Source organism: Aedes aegypti, unplaced genomic scaffold (assembly GCF_002204515.2).
Source record: "Aedes aegypti strain LVP_AGWG unplaced genomic scaffold, AaegL5.0 Primary Assembly AGWG_AaegL5_hic_scaff_1610_PBJ_arrow, whole genome shotgun sequence".
Classification (NCBI taxonomy): domain Eukaryota; kingdom Metazoa; phylum Arthropoda; class Insecta; order Diptera; family Culicidae; genus Aedes; species Aedes aegypti.
This window is the reverse complement of record NW_018735065.1, coordinates 35884-54541: the sequence shown is the minus strand read 5'-3', so window position 1 is coordinate 54541 and position 18658 is coordinate 35884. Positions and strand designations below refer to the sequence as shown.

At 46.0% G+C, this 18658-nt stretch overlaps 1 protein-coding gene across 5 annotated transcripts in view; it reads left to right on the top strand.

Annotated features, from left to right (window-relative positions):
• LOC5568724 (glycerol-3-phosphate acyltransferase 1, mitochondrial) overlaps positions 1–18658 on the top strand; it is a 117495-nt gene that overhangs the window by 80744 nt on the left and 18093 nt on the right. For 2 of the 5 annotated variants that reach the window (XM_021856379.1, XM_001658057.2), the window contains exons 2-4: positions 1527–1713; positions 2142–2252; positions 17675–18013. In XM_021856379.1, the coding sequence (XP_021712071.1) occupies positions 1537–1713; positions 2142–2252; positions 17675–18013 (627 nt within the window). In that variant the 5' untranslated portion in view covers positions 1527–1536. Of the gene's footprint in view, positions 1–1526; positions 1714–2141; positions 2253–17260; positions 17599–17674; positions 18014–18658 lie in introns of those variants that run through there. The other 3 variants (XM_021856381.1, XM_021856380.1, XM_021856382.1) reach the window with 2 other exon arrangements.

Genomic DNA, 18658 nt, shown 5'->3' with positions numbered 1-18658 from the left:
TGGAAGAATTCCCTAGAAAAATTCTTGAAGGAATTCCATGTTAAATAATCACTAAACGAATTTTTGAAGAAATCTTTGGTATTATATCTGAATCTTTGATCAACTACCTGAATTGATTTCGGATGATGAATTGTAATTTCGGATAACAAACTTGTTTGGGTGTACCCCGAGTTTGTTGACGGTGACGAATTGGTTCCCCTCAGGGGGGAAAACTTATCACCGGTATTATTGAGAGTCAAGTAAAGCTCCCCAGCGAACCATGCAAGAATTCCGGTCACGTTGCGCGAGAGCCGCTATAAATGCGCGATCTTCTGCCGGCTTAGCGCTCTCGGCACGTACACCGGATGAACCTTGTCTTGGACTATGTGGTGTGTACTAAACAACAATACTCACGTAGGTGCCCAAACCAGGCCACGTAAGTACTAGATCCAGTTAGTGGAGTGGAGAGTGCGATCGACTTGGAAAAAACAGAGATGGAATCGAATGAGTCTATTAACATTGAGGTGTGCTCTTTGGAGAGTCACGTGCTGCTATTACTGGAACCGATGATTTCGTAGAATGATTTCGCATAGCTACCGTTGGAATAGCAACAAATGAAGTACTAGATTATGATTTGAACTTGTACATATCTCTTGATATTATGATTATAGTACTGACAAGCATAAAGTAAACGTTGATAGATGTCCATGCAAAATGGTCAAATGTTCAGACCCGGGTAAAACTAGTTGATCTGAAAAAAAACTAGGTATATGTCAGAAACAATTAATTCGAAATTTGACAACGGTACAGTTATTTAATTTAGTTTGTGAAACTGAAAGAAAAACTGTTTTCTGTCCTTCCACCATGCGGCCCTCGAGAAGATTTTGTGTGGCCTGCGAATGGAATTTGAATACTAATGTAATGTGGCTCGCATGTAACAATTCTTTGATGACATGTTTTGTATTACTTTGTTTTTACTGAAAAATAGTTCACTAAAGTCATGGGGAAACTGTCTACGTATTTATTTCTTTGGTATTTGTATGATTGTGAAGAATTAATAAAATTATTTTCTATTTTTTTTAGGCTGATAGCTGATATACTAAAACTATCAATATTACTGGCGAGCTATCAATATCACTTTGATTTGACAACCAACAGTAGTGATGCGACAATGCGTTTTAGATCATAATCACTGCAGAATAAGTGATCACGTGGTAATTATCCACATAGCAGTCGGGCTCAGAATAGATACCACTTTTAGTGCTACATTTGATCCCTTTGTACTATACTTGGTACCCAAATTTTACAGAGCGCAGTACATTTTTACAGCATTCTAGATTTTGATATATGACCTCATATGCAATATAATTTTGGGCAACTGCAAGGGACATGAAAGTCTGTATTTCGTCTATGATTGCAATCCATCTGCAGCACTGTAAAAATATTGTACCAATAAATTACCATTTGATTTGCTTAATTTAGGGCTAAACTTAACCCATCTCCCATCTAATAATCTTTCCATTGTATTTCTCCCTATTTCTCCGCAGAGGCACAGACATGGTGGACATAATATCCAACCGTGTGCAGGAGGCATACGGCTCGTTCCGGCTGCCGGGCATGTTCGGCACGACCCAAGCGGTGGAGGCCGGAGGTTTCTCCACCTATGCCATGCTCAAACGCTTCGGCGAGCAGAAGAAGCGCAAACGGCAGATCGACAAAGAAAACGATCGCAAGGTAAGCGAAATACGGTCACTTCGTTCTTCAGACATTTTGATATGAATGATAGTATTGTGTTGCTTGGTTGCATTGAATCTAGTACTGCACCGTAGATATTGCATTCGAAGTGCATCATACACGAGAAAACGCACCGCTGTCAATTGACACGGCCAATTGGTTCGGGTCAATTAGCAGCACTTATTTCGCACGATTCTTCCAGCAATACATCACTGTCATGCTTTCTCTACTGCCATTCAGCCTTGTAAATAATCAAATCAACGAACAATTCTAACCTCAAACCCCATATTCTGCTTTTACTTTTTCCCCGAACACGCTTTCTAAACATGGAATTGGCAACCACCTCCTATAACATCCCAAAAACTATTGTTGGTGCTATCCCCAATAACCTCGGTCTACATGCTGATGCTGATCCGAAATACGATCAGCTGCGAGAAGACAGTTTGTACCATATGAAGAACTCGCCCACGCCACACATCTCGCTGGACAGCAAAGCGATGCCCGGTATGGCGTGCCGATTCTGTTCGCCGGCAGAAAGTGTAAGTAATGATTGTTTCCGTTTATTGTTAAGGTTTCTTGTGCTTGTTCTAGTACTACATGGTTTGTGCACGTTATATTTACAGTTTTTGAGCACATCAACATTTCCTCCCTCTATCCCAAGTTACGGTAAAGATGGGCGTAGCCAAGAATAGCGAAGTTCATGATTTTGCTATGGTTTATGGACAAAAAAAATATTATCAACAATTTTTAATTTCCTAGATATTTTCAAAAATGCGTTGAATATCTGCAAAAGTTGCATGCACTCTAACACCACCTGATGGCGAATTCTCGAATCGGTTGGCTAGAATAATAATAGTGTTTTGACGCGAACCTTGGGAGTGGACTGTAACGAGGTGGTCCGCCCAAAACACGGGTCTTCCCGAGGTCCTTGACCCCGACCTCCAATCACTGACCTTTCTCACTAAGGAAGTAATCACAACGCGGCGTACTGGGACTCAACAACTTTATTTCGCGGACCGACAGGGAGACACAACTTGTCTGTTTGAAAGTTGGTGCAAACTGATTTTTATTGCTAATATACAAACAGTAGACCCGCTTTCGGGTGGATCTCGGGAAGCGAGACCCGATAGCTCTTATCGCGAGCGGGAGTTAGAGCGAAAGTGATCTAAAGAGATCAACAGTGGTTCTCAATTTAGTTATTGGACCGAACATGCCGGCCGCCTTGAAACCAGACGAGTTTCAAACAAGACTAACATACATTCTACACATACTATTTCACAACTACCTTTTAACAATACAAATTGGAATCAAGGTTCCCTTCTTAATACTAGAATAAAACTGCGCCGACCCATGTCGACTAGGACCTCGCCACACTCGCGCGAGGGGGTGGGCTGCTTCGAGGCGCCTTCAGCGCCGACACACGTCGAGCTACGGCTCACGTGCGCTGCCTTGGGGTTAGGGATGACCTTCTTCGGGATTGCCGTGCCGGACGCACGGCGGCTTCTTCTTCGGGTGGCTTCATCGGTAGAGTCTCGTCGGGTCTCGACCGTGTACACCAGCGCATCGGCTGATGCCTGGCTTCCTTCGTCTTTCGTGGTGCGTGGAGTGGTTCGGGTGGTGATGGTTTCCTCGGGAAAGATATGATGTAGTGGGCTGACATAGATTTCTGTAAAACCGGAACAACTTACCGACCCAGGCAAGAATGGTGCCTGACGATTCTCCGTGGAGTGTGCGCCTGGGTGGTAGTGTCCGGATCGGGCGGAGGGCTTCTGTGGTCGGGTGACCATCACTTCGTCGCTTCGAGCCATCGGGATGCTGGCCGACAGGATGAGCTGGCCAAGCCCAGAGCCAACCAGTTGACGACGGCGGGGTGGAGGGGTTACCATGGCTTCCTCCGGGAAAAGTTGGTAGCGGTGGTGCTACCGGCGATAGACGAAGTGATTAGAGTGTTTTCTGATTCTCGCGATGACCCTTTGGTTAACGCCGACGCCGTGGGCGCTGAACCCTTCACCACATTGACGACGGACTGACGACATATACAACATGCATGGACGATACAACTTGACCTTTACGACGATTGCCCTTGGGGTGACTTGACGACTTCGAGAAATGGATGGTGCCGAAGCACCGGAGCGGCAATTGGCGTAAGCCTCATGCGCTAGAGAGTTGTTGGGTATCTTCGTTGTCGCGGATGGGAAGAGGACAGACCTTCGAGATTCCGCGATCGAAGCATCCGTCTTTGGTGCGGACCGTGACGACGCGGATGTTGCCGTCCGACCCTTTGAAGATCTTGGTGACCCTACCCAAGTGCCACTTCAGTGGTGGAGCGTTTTCGTCCTTCAGCAGGACCATCATGCCGACGCGAATGTTGTCGCGTTGCTTGGTCCACTTAGTGCGGTTGTGCAGATCCGAGAGGTACTGCGTAGACCACCGGTTCCAGACTTGCTGCGCCACTTGTTGCGCGTCTTCCCACTTGTCCAACCGGTTGGTGGAAACATCTTGGAGATCTGGTTCCGGGATGGCGGTCAGGGGCCGCTGGACCAGAAAGTGCCCTGGAGTGAGGGCTTCGTAGTCGTTGGGGTCGCTGCTTATCGGAGTCAGTGGACGCGAGTTGAGAACTGCCTCGATCTGGGCCAGGGCAGTCAGCATCTCGTCCACCTTCAGCACCTTGGTGCCAATCGCCTTCTTGAAGTGTCCCTTGAAGGACTTCACCTGCGCCTCCCAAAGGCCGCCGAAGTTGGGCGTTCGGGGAGGGATGAAACGGAACTCGATGCCGTCGGAACTAGTGTCCTTGATCAGCCGGTCCTGGAACTTCTGGGCGTGGAAGAGGCGGTGGAGCTCGGTCAGCTCGCGTTTCGCACCGACGAACGTAGTTGCGTTGTCGCACATTATCAGCTTTGGCCTGCCGCGGCGGGCAGTGAAGCGTTTCAACGCCGCTAGAAAGGCTTGCGACGTTAGGTCCATTACCAGCTCCAGATGGACGGCTTTGACGACCAGGCAGACGAAGATTGCCACGTAGCACTTCACAGGACTTGCTCGCCGGTTGGGGTAGTTCACGAAGAATGGACCGCAGTAGTCCACGCCGACGTTCATGAACGGTGGCGCGGGGTTGACTCTTACCGACGGCAGGTCGGCCATTATCTGCTCCAGAACCTTCGGCTTGTTCCGAAAGCACGGGATGCAGTCGTGGATCACCTTTCTCACCAGGCTGTGGATGTGAACTGGCCAGAATTTTCCACGGACCGCCGAGGTCAGCAGTTGCTGACCGGCGTGGAAAAGCTTGTGGTGGTAGTGCCAAACAATCATCGTTGCGAGGGGATGGCGGTGGTGGAGAATGTACGGGTGCTTGCGATCGGACGATATCGATGCCTTAGAGAGCCGGCCGCCGACGCGCATCACGCCGTCAGATAACCGTGGATGCAGCGCAGCGATATTGGACGAATCGTGGACACTACCTTTCTTGGCGAGATCATGCAGTTCTTGCGGATAGCATTCCTGCTGGGACAAGCGAACCAAGGCAACGATTGCGTGCTCCTGTTCCTCGAGCGACAGGCATCCAGTTTTCCTGGACTGCTGATTGCACCTCTGTGCGTTGTGTCTGAATCGCAGTAGCAGCGCTACGATCCGGACCAGCTCCATGAACGAAGAACGTTCGCTGAAGATTTCGCTCGGCGGTATGCCTTGAGCCGGAAAGGCCGGCGTTGGTCGCTCCTCCAGCAGTGCGGGATCGAATTCGACGACGGGCATATTGTCAGCGTGCGGCCAGAACTGTTGGTCCTGGGTTAGCCATCGGGGACCCTCGAACCACATGGTTTGGTACTGAAGGTGCGCTGGAGAAATTCCGCGGGAGATGAGGTCTGCAGGGTTTTCGGTGCCCGGAACGTGACTCCAGCCACGGTCCTTGGTGATGTGCTGAATTTCAGACACGCGATTCGCTACGAACATCTGCCAGCGAGACGGTAGCGACGCCAACCACCACTTGACGATCATCGAGTCCGTCCAAAAGAACGCCGCGAGGTTGGGGCGAACTTGATTGTACTTCTCGTACAGGTGACTGAGCAGGAGGGCTGAGGACAGCTCGAGACGTGGGATGGTTATCTTCTTCTTCTTCCGCTGGAGGTTTTCCAGAGGCGCCACTCGAGACTTGGAGGTGATCAGGCGGACGGTGACGGTGCCATCCGACGCGGTACAACGGAGGTAGAGGCACGCTCCGTATGCAGCTTCCGACGCATCGCAGAAGCCATGCAGCTGCACATCAGCACAGTCGTTGCTGACGCCGAGCCAGCGGGGAATTGAGAGCGACTCCAGAGCGATCATGTTCTGTTTGTACTCCTTCCATAGATCCTGAAGTGACTCGTCCAGAGGGTCGTCCCAACCACACTTCAGCAGCCAGAGCCGCTGGATGAATATCTTCGCCTGGACAACTACTGGGCCCACCAGGCCGAGCGGATCGAAGAAGCACGCTGCGTCGGAATGAACGCTGCGCTTTGTGATGGTGGAAGAGTTCGATCTCCACTCGGGGAACGAGAAGCAAAAGTGATCCGCCTGCGTGTCCCATCGTAGACCCAGGGTTTTCACCGTCGCGTTCGAAGAATCCAGGTCGAGTACCGTTCGTTCATCCCGCAGATGCTTGGGCAGCTTGGAAAGCAGCCCTGCCGAGTTCGAGTTCCACTTTCTCAGAGTGAAACCTACCGTGTTAGTCAGCTCAATAACCTCGTTCATCAGCTTCCGTGTTTGGTTGACCGTGTCCGCGCCTGACAACATGTCGTCGACGTAGAAGTCCTCTTGGACCACCCGACTAGCGATCGGATGCGTCGAGACACTATCTTCTCCCAACTTTTTCAGGCATCTTGTGGCCAGGTACGGTGCACTCGCAGTGCCGTACGTGACCGTGAGCAGCTCGAACGTCTTCACAGGTTCCTCCGGTGTGTCTCTCCAAAGGATTCGCTGCAGATGTTGATCTTGCTCGGGAACACGGACCATCCGGTACATTTTGGCGACGTCGGCAGTGACGGCGATACGGTGATGACGGAAACGGAGAATGGTGGAGATCAGGTCATTCTGGACGACCGGTCCCACCATCAGAGCGTCGTTGAGGGAAATCCCTGTAGAGGTTTTGCACGACGCGTCGAACACGACCCTCAGCTTGGTTGTCGTGCTATCGGGCCGCAACACGGCGTGATGCGGCAGGTAATACACTGGATCGGCAGTGGGTTGCTCTCCGTCGACTTCCTTCATGTGGCCCATCAGCAGATATTCATGGATGAACTCCATGTAGGCCTCCTTCAACTCGGCGTTCATGGTGAACCTTCTCTCCAAGCCGATGAACCGCTTCATGGCTATGTTTCTGGACTCTCCCAGGCGTTCCAGCATGTGCTCCTTCTTCGGCAGCGTCACTACGAACCTGCCTTCTTGATCACGGACCGTTGACTTGTTGAACATCTCCTCGCAGGCCGTTTCTTCCACCGAGTGCGTTCGGTTCACGTGGCACGTCTCCAGCTCCCAGAATCTGGCGATCAGGTCTTGCAGATCGACGGTCGTGCTGACGTAGCTCGCTGTCGTGGGCATGACGCTTGTGGTCTCCGGAACTCTGCCGGACACGACCCAGCCGAAGACGGTCTCCTGCAGCGTGGGACCGCTCTCCGACAACTTTCTTCTTCCGGCCCGCAGCACGTCGAAGTAGAACTCCGCACCGATGATCATATCTACGGGACCGGGCTCGCCAAAGGTGGGATCCGCTAGCAGCACTTCGGTGGGAATCTCGCACAGCTCCACGCGTACCGGTTTGAGAGGAAGAGTTTGAGTAATTTTCGGCAACACGTGGAACTGCATGCGCTCCCCGAACGAGGAAATCGATGGGCTTCGGGCTTCGATGATGGCTTCGACCGCTTTCGTCGACGTCACGCTGCTGTTACCGATGCCCTGCACTTGCAGGAAATTCCGCTGTTCGTGGAACTTCAACTTTCTGGAGAAGCTACAGGTCATGTAGCAAAACTCCGAGCACGAGTCGAGGAGGGTTCTGGCCAACGCAGTGTTGCCAAAACGGTCCACCACCTTCACGATCGCGGTTGACATCAACACTTGTCGCGTTGTGCCTCCGCTGTGGGACGATCCGGTGGATTTAAGGGAAATTGCAGGTTGGGAGTTGGTGGTGGGCGATGGGTGAGTGTCTTGTGAGCGAATCACGGGGTATGCTTGTGTGGGTTGTGTTTGTGTGGCTGGTTGAGTGGATGTCTGTGTCTGACCCTGAGGTTTCGAACGGTTTTGCTGTTGTGACTGTTGCTGGCTTGCCGCTGGAGCTGGGTTCGATCGGTTCGGCGCTTGCGTACCGGAGGGGGGAGAATTGGCAGGACCAGACTGCTTCGGTTGACGACCGCCGCTTGAAGAACCTTCGAAATGGAGGAGGGTGTGGTGTTTTCGTCCACAGCGGGTACACGAACCTCTGGAGCATCCTTCAGCGAAGTGACCAGCGGTCAGGCAGTTCCGGCAGAGGCGCTTCTTGTTGATTTCTACCGCTCGCTGGGCCACCGTCATGTTCGACAGTCTGCCGCATTTGAACGGGATATGGTAGGAATCCCCGCAAAACTCACACCGCCGCTGCGACTGGTATGACGTGTGCGTCGTAGAAACTCGATGTCGGCTGTTGTCGCCAGCGGGGGCCTTCGCAGGGGCGATCGACTGCAGCACTGCGCACTGATCCCTCAGGAACTTCATCAGATCTTCGAACTTGGGGACGTCTTTGCTATTGTGGTGCGTCTCCCAGTGACGGAGAGTGGTCGAGTCGAGGCAAGAGCACACCATGTAGGCGAGAATCGTCGACCAGCCCTTCGTCTGCTCGCCGATCTTGTTTAACATGAGAAGGTTCTTGTCGAACTCGCTAATGACGTGGTTCAGCGCCTCGCAGCTTTCTTTCCGCATCGGCTCAACGGCGAACAGTGCGTCCAGGAGGGCCTTGACGATGAGCTTCTTGTTCTCGTATTTGTTCTCTAGAAGCTTCCAAGCCACCTCGTAGTTGTCCCCGGTCAACTCCACCGAGTTCAACTCCTGGAGTGCTTCTCCCGAGGTGGAAGACCGCAGGTAAGTGAACTTGTCGACATCTGCGAGTTGCTGGTTGTTGTGAATCAGACTACGGAATGTGTCTCGGAAGCTGGTCCAATCCTGGATCCTTCCGCTGAAGCTCGGCAGCTTGATTTCTGGAAGCTTTACGCGGGACGCTGGTTGCGTTTCGGCCGCATTGTTACCTCCGGCTGGCCGTGGGTTCTCCACCTTGGGACGCAGCTGGATGAGGGCAGTTTTCACTTCAAAATATTGCTCCTGCACGGCTTCGAAGGTCTCCTCGAACTGCCGTTCCCGCTTCTCTCGCTCTGCTCGGGTATTCTCGGCGATCTTCTCCCCAGCGCCGTCCTCGTCCTCGTACGCCAGCTCGATCTTCCGCCGAACGCTGTAGAACCGCTTGATGGCCTCCTCTAGGGTCTCCAAGCGAACGTCGATTTGGGGTTCGTGCCTTCCCTTCTGGAATTTTTCGACGAACCGGGCGATCCCAGCGATGATCCCCATCAACTGCTTCTCTTGCTTCTTCAGCTCCTTGAACTCTTCAGGCTTCACCATCTTCACAGAATTCTTCTGTCACCCGCAATTTCACAATACTGCTGGAAAATAGTCACTTTTGCCGGTTGGCAATTCACAGTTCACAGCACAAGTCCAGGTGCAATTTTGCACACCGAGAGTGTCACTTATCACTGGCCAGCAGTACTGTGAAAAGAGTTTTTGATCACCGCACTTCACTATTCTTCACTGTATTCGACATGCACCGCACGACCGCAGAGTTGCTACTGGGATTGATCACTCAACGGACGCGCGCGACCGACCGAAAGCCAGCGAATTGACAAGCGACAGAAGGAATCGATGACAAAGACAGCAATTTCGGAACCAGAGAAAAGGCCAAGCACTAGTTCCAAGGGCAATCCGACCCAACCAAGCCACAAACCCAGAAATGAAAACGCTCAAGCGAATTTTAATTTCTATTGAATTTTTCACTCATCTACTCAAACCCTCATGCAACCCAACCACCCCAAAAACCATGCAAGTACTTCCCTGACGGCAATCGGGATGATTCCGTAGCTTTCTCCTCGCCGCCGGCCTGCACCGACGACTCGCCAATGATCGCCGTCAACTCGTTCCTCGCTTGTTGTGTTTCCACCCGTCCGTAGGTGGCCCCGTCGATGTGTGCCGTCGGACACTCCGCAGCAATCGATTTTTGTAATCACTTCACCAACGGCCTCTTCAAATAATCGCCGTCGGCCGAATTTCGCGAACTAATTCGCCGAACAGCAGCCCCACTTGAACGCACTACCGGGGGGATTACTGTACTCCACCGTCGAGGAGATCGAACAACGGCGATACAATGCCGACGATATCACACACGCGGTAATCTTTTGCTCTATCTCTGCTGCTGCGTTGGATAGGCTGGCCGTTCAATCGCGGGGTTTGCACACAATTTTTCTTTCTTCGTTCTATCCCAACACAGGGAACGCGTAGCCGTTTCGACGGCGCGAGTTTTGATTCAGCACACAACACAACAACAGTGGCACTTTTATTCAAACCCTATCCCGGCTCTGCGGAATGGTTCTTCTTTCGCGATAGGAGCGTGATTTCGGTTGCACTTTTATTGCCAACCAACGGCTTTCACGGCGGGCTCTGATTTATTGCGGATTAACCGCCACTTTCACTACGATACTTAGTTCCACCGGTCGAATCCGGCTCGAAGGACCATATGTTTTGACGCGAACCTTGGGAGTGGACTGTAACGAGGTGGTCCGCCCAAAACACGGGTCTTCCCGAGGTCCTTGACCCCGACCTCCAATCACTGACCTTTCTCACTAAGGAAGTAATCACAACGCGGCGTACTGGGACTCAACAACTTTATTTCGCGGACCGACAGGGAGACACAACTTGTCTGTTTGAAAGTTGGTGCAAACTGATTTTTATTGCTAATATACAAACAGTAGACCCGCTTTCGGGTGGATCTCGGGAAGCGAGACCCGATAGCTCTTATCGCGAGCGGGAGTTAGAGCGAAAGTGATCTAAAGAGATCAACAGTGGTTCTCAATTTAGTTATTGGACCGAACAAATAGCCCTTGAGCTACTGAACACCTCTGCCGAAGACTCCATCTTTCTATGTCGTCAGGCTCCTGAGATACTTGCAAAACAACACATTTATGCACACTAGCACCACCTGGTGGCGGAATTCCAGCCCACGAGGTATTTCATGTTGAACAAAGTACAACGCGTGACTACTCGTGTTCCCAAAAATGCACGACAACCGAAAGGGTAATAACTGTGGAAAGTGTCCACAAAAGAACTATGCTAAAAAGCAGGCTCGATTCCAGTTATCAAGTAACGAAAGAAAGAGAAAGACACAGAAAAATATTTATTTATTAAATACATCATATCAATTTACCTCCTTATTATAGGCTTATTTGACTATGAAACTGCCACCTATCCATGTTTGTTTTAGATTGATAAAATTGCCCGTATATAGACGCAAATCAGTAAACACTAAGCATTGCCTATTTGAGCAATATAGCTTTTCCGGTACCTACCTTAGTCGTCTAATAGAGAGGATTCATTAGTGACACGCGACGATGTTTTACTGTTAGCAAATAGAAACATAACATCTTGCATAGCAAAGCAGCTTGTTGATTTTCCAGGGTAAGCAAACTAAGATTTGTGGATGTAACTTCAATTCCGCTGACGATGTTGATATAGAATGAATGTCGAAACGTGCAATTCGTGCCAAGGCACTGAAGTAATAGGAACCCAATGAACTCGATCTTTGCATTTTGAGCCTTCTGCTAGTGTTGTCTCGTTAGATTTGAGCATTCATTGATTTATTGGTGTAATATTGTAATTACAGTCAACTCTCTGTGACTCGATATTGAAAGGGCCATCGAGTTTAGAGAGATATCGAATTAAAGAACATAAAACCAGCGTTTACTATGGTTATACAAATCTACATCGAGATACGGAATATTGAGTTGTTCTTCCGAGCGGCTTGCTGCAGAATCATTCTACTCTTACCTTCGGTATTTTCCGTCGACTCCGTTCAACACCCGACAATGTCATGGCTTACGACGTAACCCCAGCCCACGAGTTCTTTCAATGGGAATGGGAAAATGCTCTAAACAAATTTATTAAAATCGTAAACATATATCAGAATGTAAATCAAAAATTATTCGCTTGTTCATCTATAGCTAGAAGGGCGTATGAGTGTTCCATGGCTAGCATAAGCTATTTTTCAGAGACTTGATCTCTATTTAAATGTATGTCGCTAAAAAGTCTCGTATTTAATTTTAACTTTAAAGGTCCTTAAAGTTTTTTTTTTTTGACAAAAATGGTCTGTACAGTTCATTTTTTCACAGTCAAACTTGATGCAAAACTCTAGAGGCTAGAGAAAATTCGTACGTTTAAGTAAATGAAAACCGGATTAAGCACTATACTTTTTAAATCCAATAGAGTATGTATTCTTTGACAGATACGCGTATTCCAACCTCAACTGTAAGGCTATTGTCAGTGTCATGTACTGTGTAACGTCCAATATTTCACGGGTGTGATATATTTGCATCGACAACACGTCGGGATCCTGGTTTTACTTCAACTGGTTTTATTTCACTTTTTGGAGTATAACTTTGCCTACGGGAGACATCTGAACACGCGACCGATATTTCAAATAATATCTCGGATATGATCCAACGGACATTCTGCGTCATTGATAGAATTGATGCCCATTTCAAATAATTAATCTTTTCGAAGTGGGCATTAATACTATTGGTGACGTTCAGTTTGCCTTTTGCTAACCAGAATGATCCGTAGCCACTTTTACTATTAGCTAGCTAGATACATCGTTATCATATACGACGTAGGGAATACTTAGGAACTCTTAGGAAAATGACTAGTAGATTCACTGAGTAGAAATAAGTGGCGACAATCTTATTTTAATATGGTTTTTACATTGCCATAATAAGAAATACCTCTTTTGTTACAGCGGTATAAATAATCTAATTCCAGCTTCATTTTCGCAAAATTTACAAGTAGAAAGTAGGCGTTGGTAAGCATTGCATTTGCCACCGAAAAGTGAATCTTGTAGGAGACTAATAGAAGCCTAAGGTAACTTTACTCTTCAATATTCACTATAAAAATGACTATGGAAAGTGAGACGCTGAAATTAAATAGAACTACTACTAACCAGCCTAATTTTGTTAAGACTTGACGACAATTGACATTTAAGACTCTAGTCTTACGTAAAAGACAGGAGTAATCAGAATAGCACTTGAATGACAAATTATTCAAAACCATTTCGATTAGACAGTATTAATAATGACACTACTACACTACTATTACAAACAAATTCTGATGGAGCTGCTGGTTTTCACAATGCTTCCTTTTCTCAGAAGCAAGGGAATATGGGTATTTTTCAAAAACTACCACGTCACAATACTAATAAAAAGCAGTGTTCATGTGGGCGCCATTGCCTAGTTCGTCTGATTATTGGTCCTGGTAGAGGGGAAACTTGGCAAAAGCCAGACCGAGGGTTCAGCCTTGACAAGTTAAGCTGTCAGGCAGCTCCAACTGAATACCATACAAAAAAAAAGTTTCCAAACTCAGCCATTTTGTATGAAGCACGGTGACATGATCTTTTTTTCCCTGGACACTGTAAATACCTTTTTGTAGAGAAATATTCGATCAAAATCATGGGAAAGGAAGGGTTAAACCAAATTTAATGAAACAAAGTTGTTGGAAACTGTCTAGATTTATAGAAATCGCAAACGTATCATTTGATTATTCATACACTATTGCACCAACAGGGGTGTATGAGTGTTCCAGGGCTCGTAACAAGTCTCTTTTCAGTAGCTTGATCTCTATTTTAATGTAACTCGCTAAAAACACTTTTTCTTGAGCCTCTACACACTAAGCTCTTACGGTGAATTTCACCGTAATCTCAACAGCTGAACAGTTCGGTGAAATAAAACACCGTAACTTCGTCGGAATTCAACGGATTCCGGTGATTTTTCACCGAATACTGTACTTATTTAAGTGTGTAGTAAAAACTTCGTCTTATTTAAGTGTGTAGTAAAAATAGAGCAACGATCAAAAAACAATCAAAACGATCAACTGATGGAACATACACTTCGTAGTTGCTACTCCGTGATCAATCAGGATAGTGATATTGCACAGAGAACCACTCTGATGAAGCTTGGGTTTTAGCTTTTTTTTCATCTTCAATGTACAATCACACTACCCTTGATATTTCTCGATTGATAACGGCGCCGGCCACGTCCTTATGCCAACCGGAGAGAGGAAGGAAGTTAATTAGTTAGCCGTTGTTACTAGAAAACTGGAGAATCTCCTGCATTTCCCACAGCTACCATCTTGGAAGTAGGAATGTTTTGTTAGTGATGCATGAGGTATTCGACCGTATGGATACCACTGTGGTAAGCGATTAAGTGAATATATTATATATTCAATTCTAGCGATACATAGAACTGATGATGTTTTCGCCATAATGACGCAGAGAGATAGAGAAAGACAGCTATAAGGAAGAGTATTACAAATATGTGAAAGGGACGAGCCTGGGATTGAACCCACGACCTTCTGCTTGCAAAGCAGAAGCGATAGCCATTAGACCACCAACCCCGTCTTTGAGCTTTAGTAAAAATAGAGCAAATGTCAAAACTGAAAAAGCAGTTTACTCCATAATAGACGACAAATCAAGGAATATGTTATTCGATTTGTTAATTATTATGGAGAAACTGCTTTTTACGGGTTTCACTATTGTTCAATTTCAGTTGGGCCCTAATGGAAAATCTCTAAGGTCTCTTAAGTATTTTATTTTATTCACAGTTAGTTCTGATGCAAAATTCTAGAGACTAGAGAAAAACTTACATAGTTTAAGTAAATGAAAACCTGATTTAGTACCTACTATACTGGAGTTTGTATCCTTTGACAGATACGCGCATTGCGCCGATTGCTCGTGTCACGATTTTTCTCGAGAATTTTCACTCTATAATTTTAGCGTTTTGGCTAATATTCGGCTGACGATAGTGCCATTTAAAAGTGGCTTGGATTTTAAAGTTTTGTTAAAGAAGCATTAATTGTAATCATATAAAAAGTTTGTAAACATAGTGCAGTCAAATTTGATAAAATTCGCTAGTGGAAAATGTCTCTTTAAAATTAAGTTTCTAGCAAAGTAGACATCTCATTTTGAACGATTGACTTCAATTAAAAGGGCAAACATAAAAAGCTTGTTGGTTCACATAACAATGAAAGTATTTTTCATAACCGAACCGTGTAAGTTCCGTATGACCGTACCTGACCCGTCATTTTGCAGAATACATAAATAGACACAATATGATTCAAATTTGAAAAGAGTTTCAATTGTGTTTTAGAAGTTTAGCTTGATATATGTTATAAACCAACCATATGAAATCAACAAAAAATAAAAGCATGCCGCTATGAAACCACAAGTGTCCAATATCAATATTCAGGTGTTCCTTAGGAATCCACAAAAACCCACACTGAACCATCTCCGTAGGAATCGGCAGTAACCCGCCTAGAATGCTCAGGAGGATTTCGCATAGGATCCCGATGAAAATTGGCATATGCCCAAGAGCTCGCTAGTAATTTTAAGATTCCGCTGTGATATAACAGTCAAGTCTTCGATAAGAATTATTAAAAGTCTTTTAGGACCTCCTAGGCTACTGCAAGCAAAGTTTTGCTGAGAACTTATTCAGAATCCTTTGGATTTAACAAGAAATACTCAAAATCTACAATATCACGCTCTAAAGCCATACGACGCCCTAGAAACTTTCAAGAGTTCGCTAGGAACTGACAGAATTTACGAAGCATACCCAAAAACTAATTATGCATCCTGCAGTCTTTGCAGTAAATCTGCAAGTGGTAATCGAAATACCTGTCAAAAATAAGCCATTTGGGCGGAATTAAATGGTACAAGGTACTCCAATCTACTTCTTTTTTCTATGGATGGTTCGTCACCGTAAGTGTCGGCAGGTCCTGTTTTAAAAATTTTGAGCTACACGAGCATATTGTTTAACAATAACTAAAAAAAGTAATAACTAAAAACTAACGCAATAACTAAAAAACAACCTTTAAATAGTTCGACATTAAAATTGTCGACGCACGGATAGATAACTTTTTTTTTTAAATTGAGGCTACATGAATCGCATCATTTACCAAGGTGATTCCTAATCACGTAAATAGATGGAAAACGTACTATACCATTTAATTGCACTAGAGTTTCCTTTGACAGATACGCGTATTTCGACCTCAATTGTAAGGCCGTCTTCAGTGTAGTGTAACAAACTCGACTTTCATATTCTGTTAGGCGACTATTTCATTTCGCATATCCGTTACCATTTGTTCCTGTTGTTACCAGAAGAAATACATCTGTGGTATATTTACCAAAGTTGTAGAATACAATAGTACGAAAATCTTTGTAGAACATAGTAGGCTGCTAAAATTTGTAAATAAACGACTTATGAGCGAAAAAATTATTTTCTTATTTTTGTATATAAAAGTCAATTATCTCAGAAAGTATAAGAGATAGAGAAAAAGTTTGTTCTACAAAGTTTTATGTATTAAAATATACTACAACTTTGCTGAATATACCAACTTGCTATATATTAACATAAAAAAGTTGGCATATAGGACACTATTGCGATTAGTGCAGACAAAAATTCCCTTTCGTACGAATTGTAGTACAACTAATTTCGAGCCACTTCTGGGAAGCAACCTATACTCTAAAACCACAAAATGACGTCGAAAAGTTCATGTCCGCCTAAACTTGCTATCTGGACCACTGTGCAATGGCTGCTTTAATTGAACTCCAGCAGTCTTCGAAAAGGGCCATAATCAGAGTTAAACAAAACTGTCAAGTAAAAGTTGCACAACAATGCTCTATTATTGCGTTTGTGCGAGAATGAACAAATGACTTCACTTTCACTAATTGGATTTCTTGAACTTGTAAAATTTGCTCAGATTTTGTGTTGGTCTACAGGAAAACCCAATGTCATGCAAATCTCACTCAAGTTTGTTTCAACGTAATCGATAGCGTCGGAGAACAAGCGGCCAGTGTACTGCAACAAGTGTTTGTCATAATAATCTACTTTATTTATTGCGAATTAAATATGTAGATATAGGGTTATTCGCCAATTGTTGAACAGCAAAGATGCTCGCTAAATGTCGAACATGCGGAATATACGGACTGGTCAACAATAGGCGAATCACCCTGCGATACATTAGAATACCATTGCGCATCGTTTCCACCCACTAGAGTTGAATGAAATTCTCACCTCTCAGTTCGCAAACGCTCGACGAGCCGTCTCGCCGGACTCCGACTGAGATATCCTCCATTAAGAGAATAAGTCAGGTGCGCAAGTTACCTGCGCTCGGCTTCAGTAATATTTACGTTCTACTGCGATAGTGCTGCGTCACGCGTGTCACCCACGTTTTGTTTCGTGGTTCGCTCTCTCTCTGTATTCACCGTGATAAAGTAAATCTCACATGCTTACTTTGGGACTGTCGGAAAAGCTATAGGTAGCAGTTTCACGAGTATTAATAACTTGAGAGCATCATCATCGCGTGTTGATCGTGGGAAAAAATTCCTAGCGATGATTTTTCATCTCACTTTCTACGTTCGACAGTGAAGTCCTCGAAACTATTGGCAATTGTTTTTGCCCAGTGACTAAGCACTGCGCTGTGACGTAACTTCAGTGCATTCGATTGGAGAAAATTCAGAAAATGTTGTACAGTAGTCTTTTTAGTGTGGATCGCGTCTATCACTTGGGAGGTGGCGGTAATGGTGGATGGGTACTACGACAACGACCTTGATGTCTACAGTGAGACAGCTATGTTCTTATCTAATCTTGTTTCGTTCATCTTGCAGCAACCTCAGCTGGATCAGGTGGACCGCCGGAGGACTGCCATCGACATTCTGCGGGTCACATCGCACGCTGGACGGCGAACGAACAGTTCCCCTACGGATTGGGGCGTCTGGTGTCCCCATTTGGCGCAGGCCGCCCGGGTGAAGAAGTATGACTATCCACAGGTGGCCGGCGCAGTGCTGGGCGAGGAACGGGTTCAACAGGCGCTGGAAACGGCCGCCAAGGAGTCGGTCAACGAGAAGCGACAGGAACTGTTGGATGCCGGCCAGAGCGACGATACGTTCGATGAGGATGCGTACTACAACGAGACGATGCGGAAGCACGAAAAGAGAGCGCACAGGGTAAGTCATGTGAATACGTTTTTAGGGTGTGAGTTAATTGTGACAAAATTTAATCCGTTTGTAATTGCAATACTACTTTTGCGTGATATGATTTGCACAGAAGCGCCAGCTTTGAAAAATGCTGATGGTACGTATGAGAACAAGGTGCGAATTGAACAAGGTTCCCCCACAAATTATGAATTATGGGCCACAAATATGATTTAGGTGAAATAACGCCGTGAGCTCATACCAAAGCTCACTGGAACAACTAGTTTTCTTTAGAGATTTTCCCAGTAAGTGCGTCTGGATTGTACCAGAAAATTCTTTTAATGGTTTATCCTGTAGTTTTTGCTATAGTTTCTATCTACAGATATACCTCAAAGAATATCTTTGCTCTAAGGAATCCTCTTAAACCCTCTTCAAGTATTCCTACAAATGTTTTTAAGACACCCATGCTTCTAGTAGACAATTTACCCATTACATCAATTCTTCAAAAATTCTTTCAGAAATCAGTCTTTTGTTGATTGCAAGGCTCTAAACCATTTTATTTTTTTTAAATCTCTAAAGTATCTTTTTAAAATGGTCTTCTAAACAGGGCTGTTAAATGTCACGAATAACACGTAACTTGAATATTGCTAATATCATCGTTCCCCGTGGAAAAAGTAA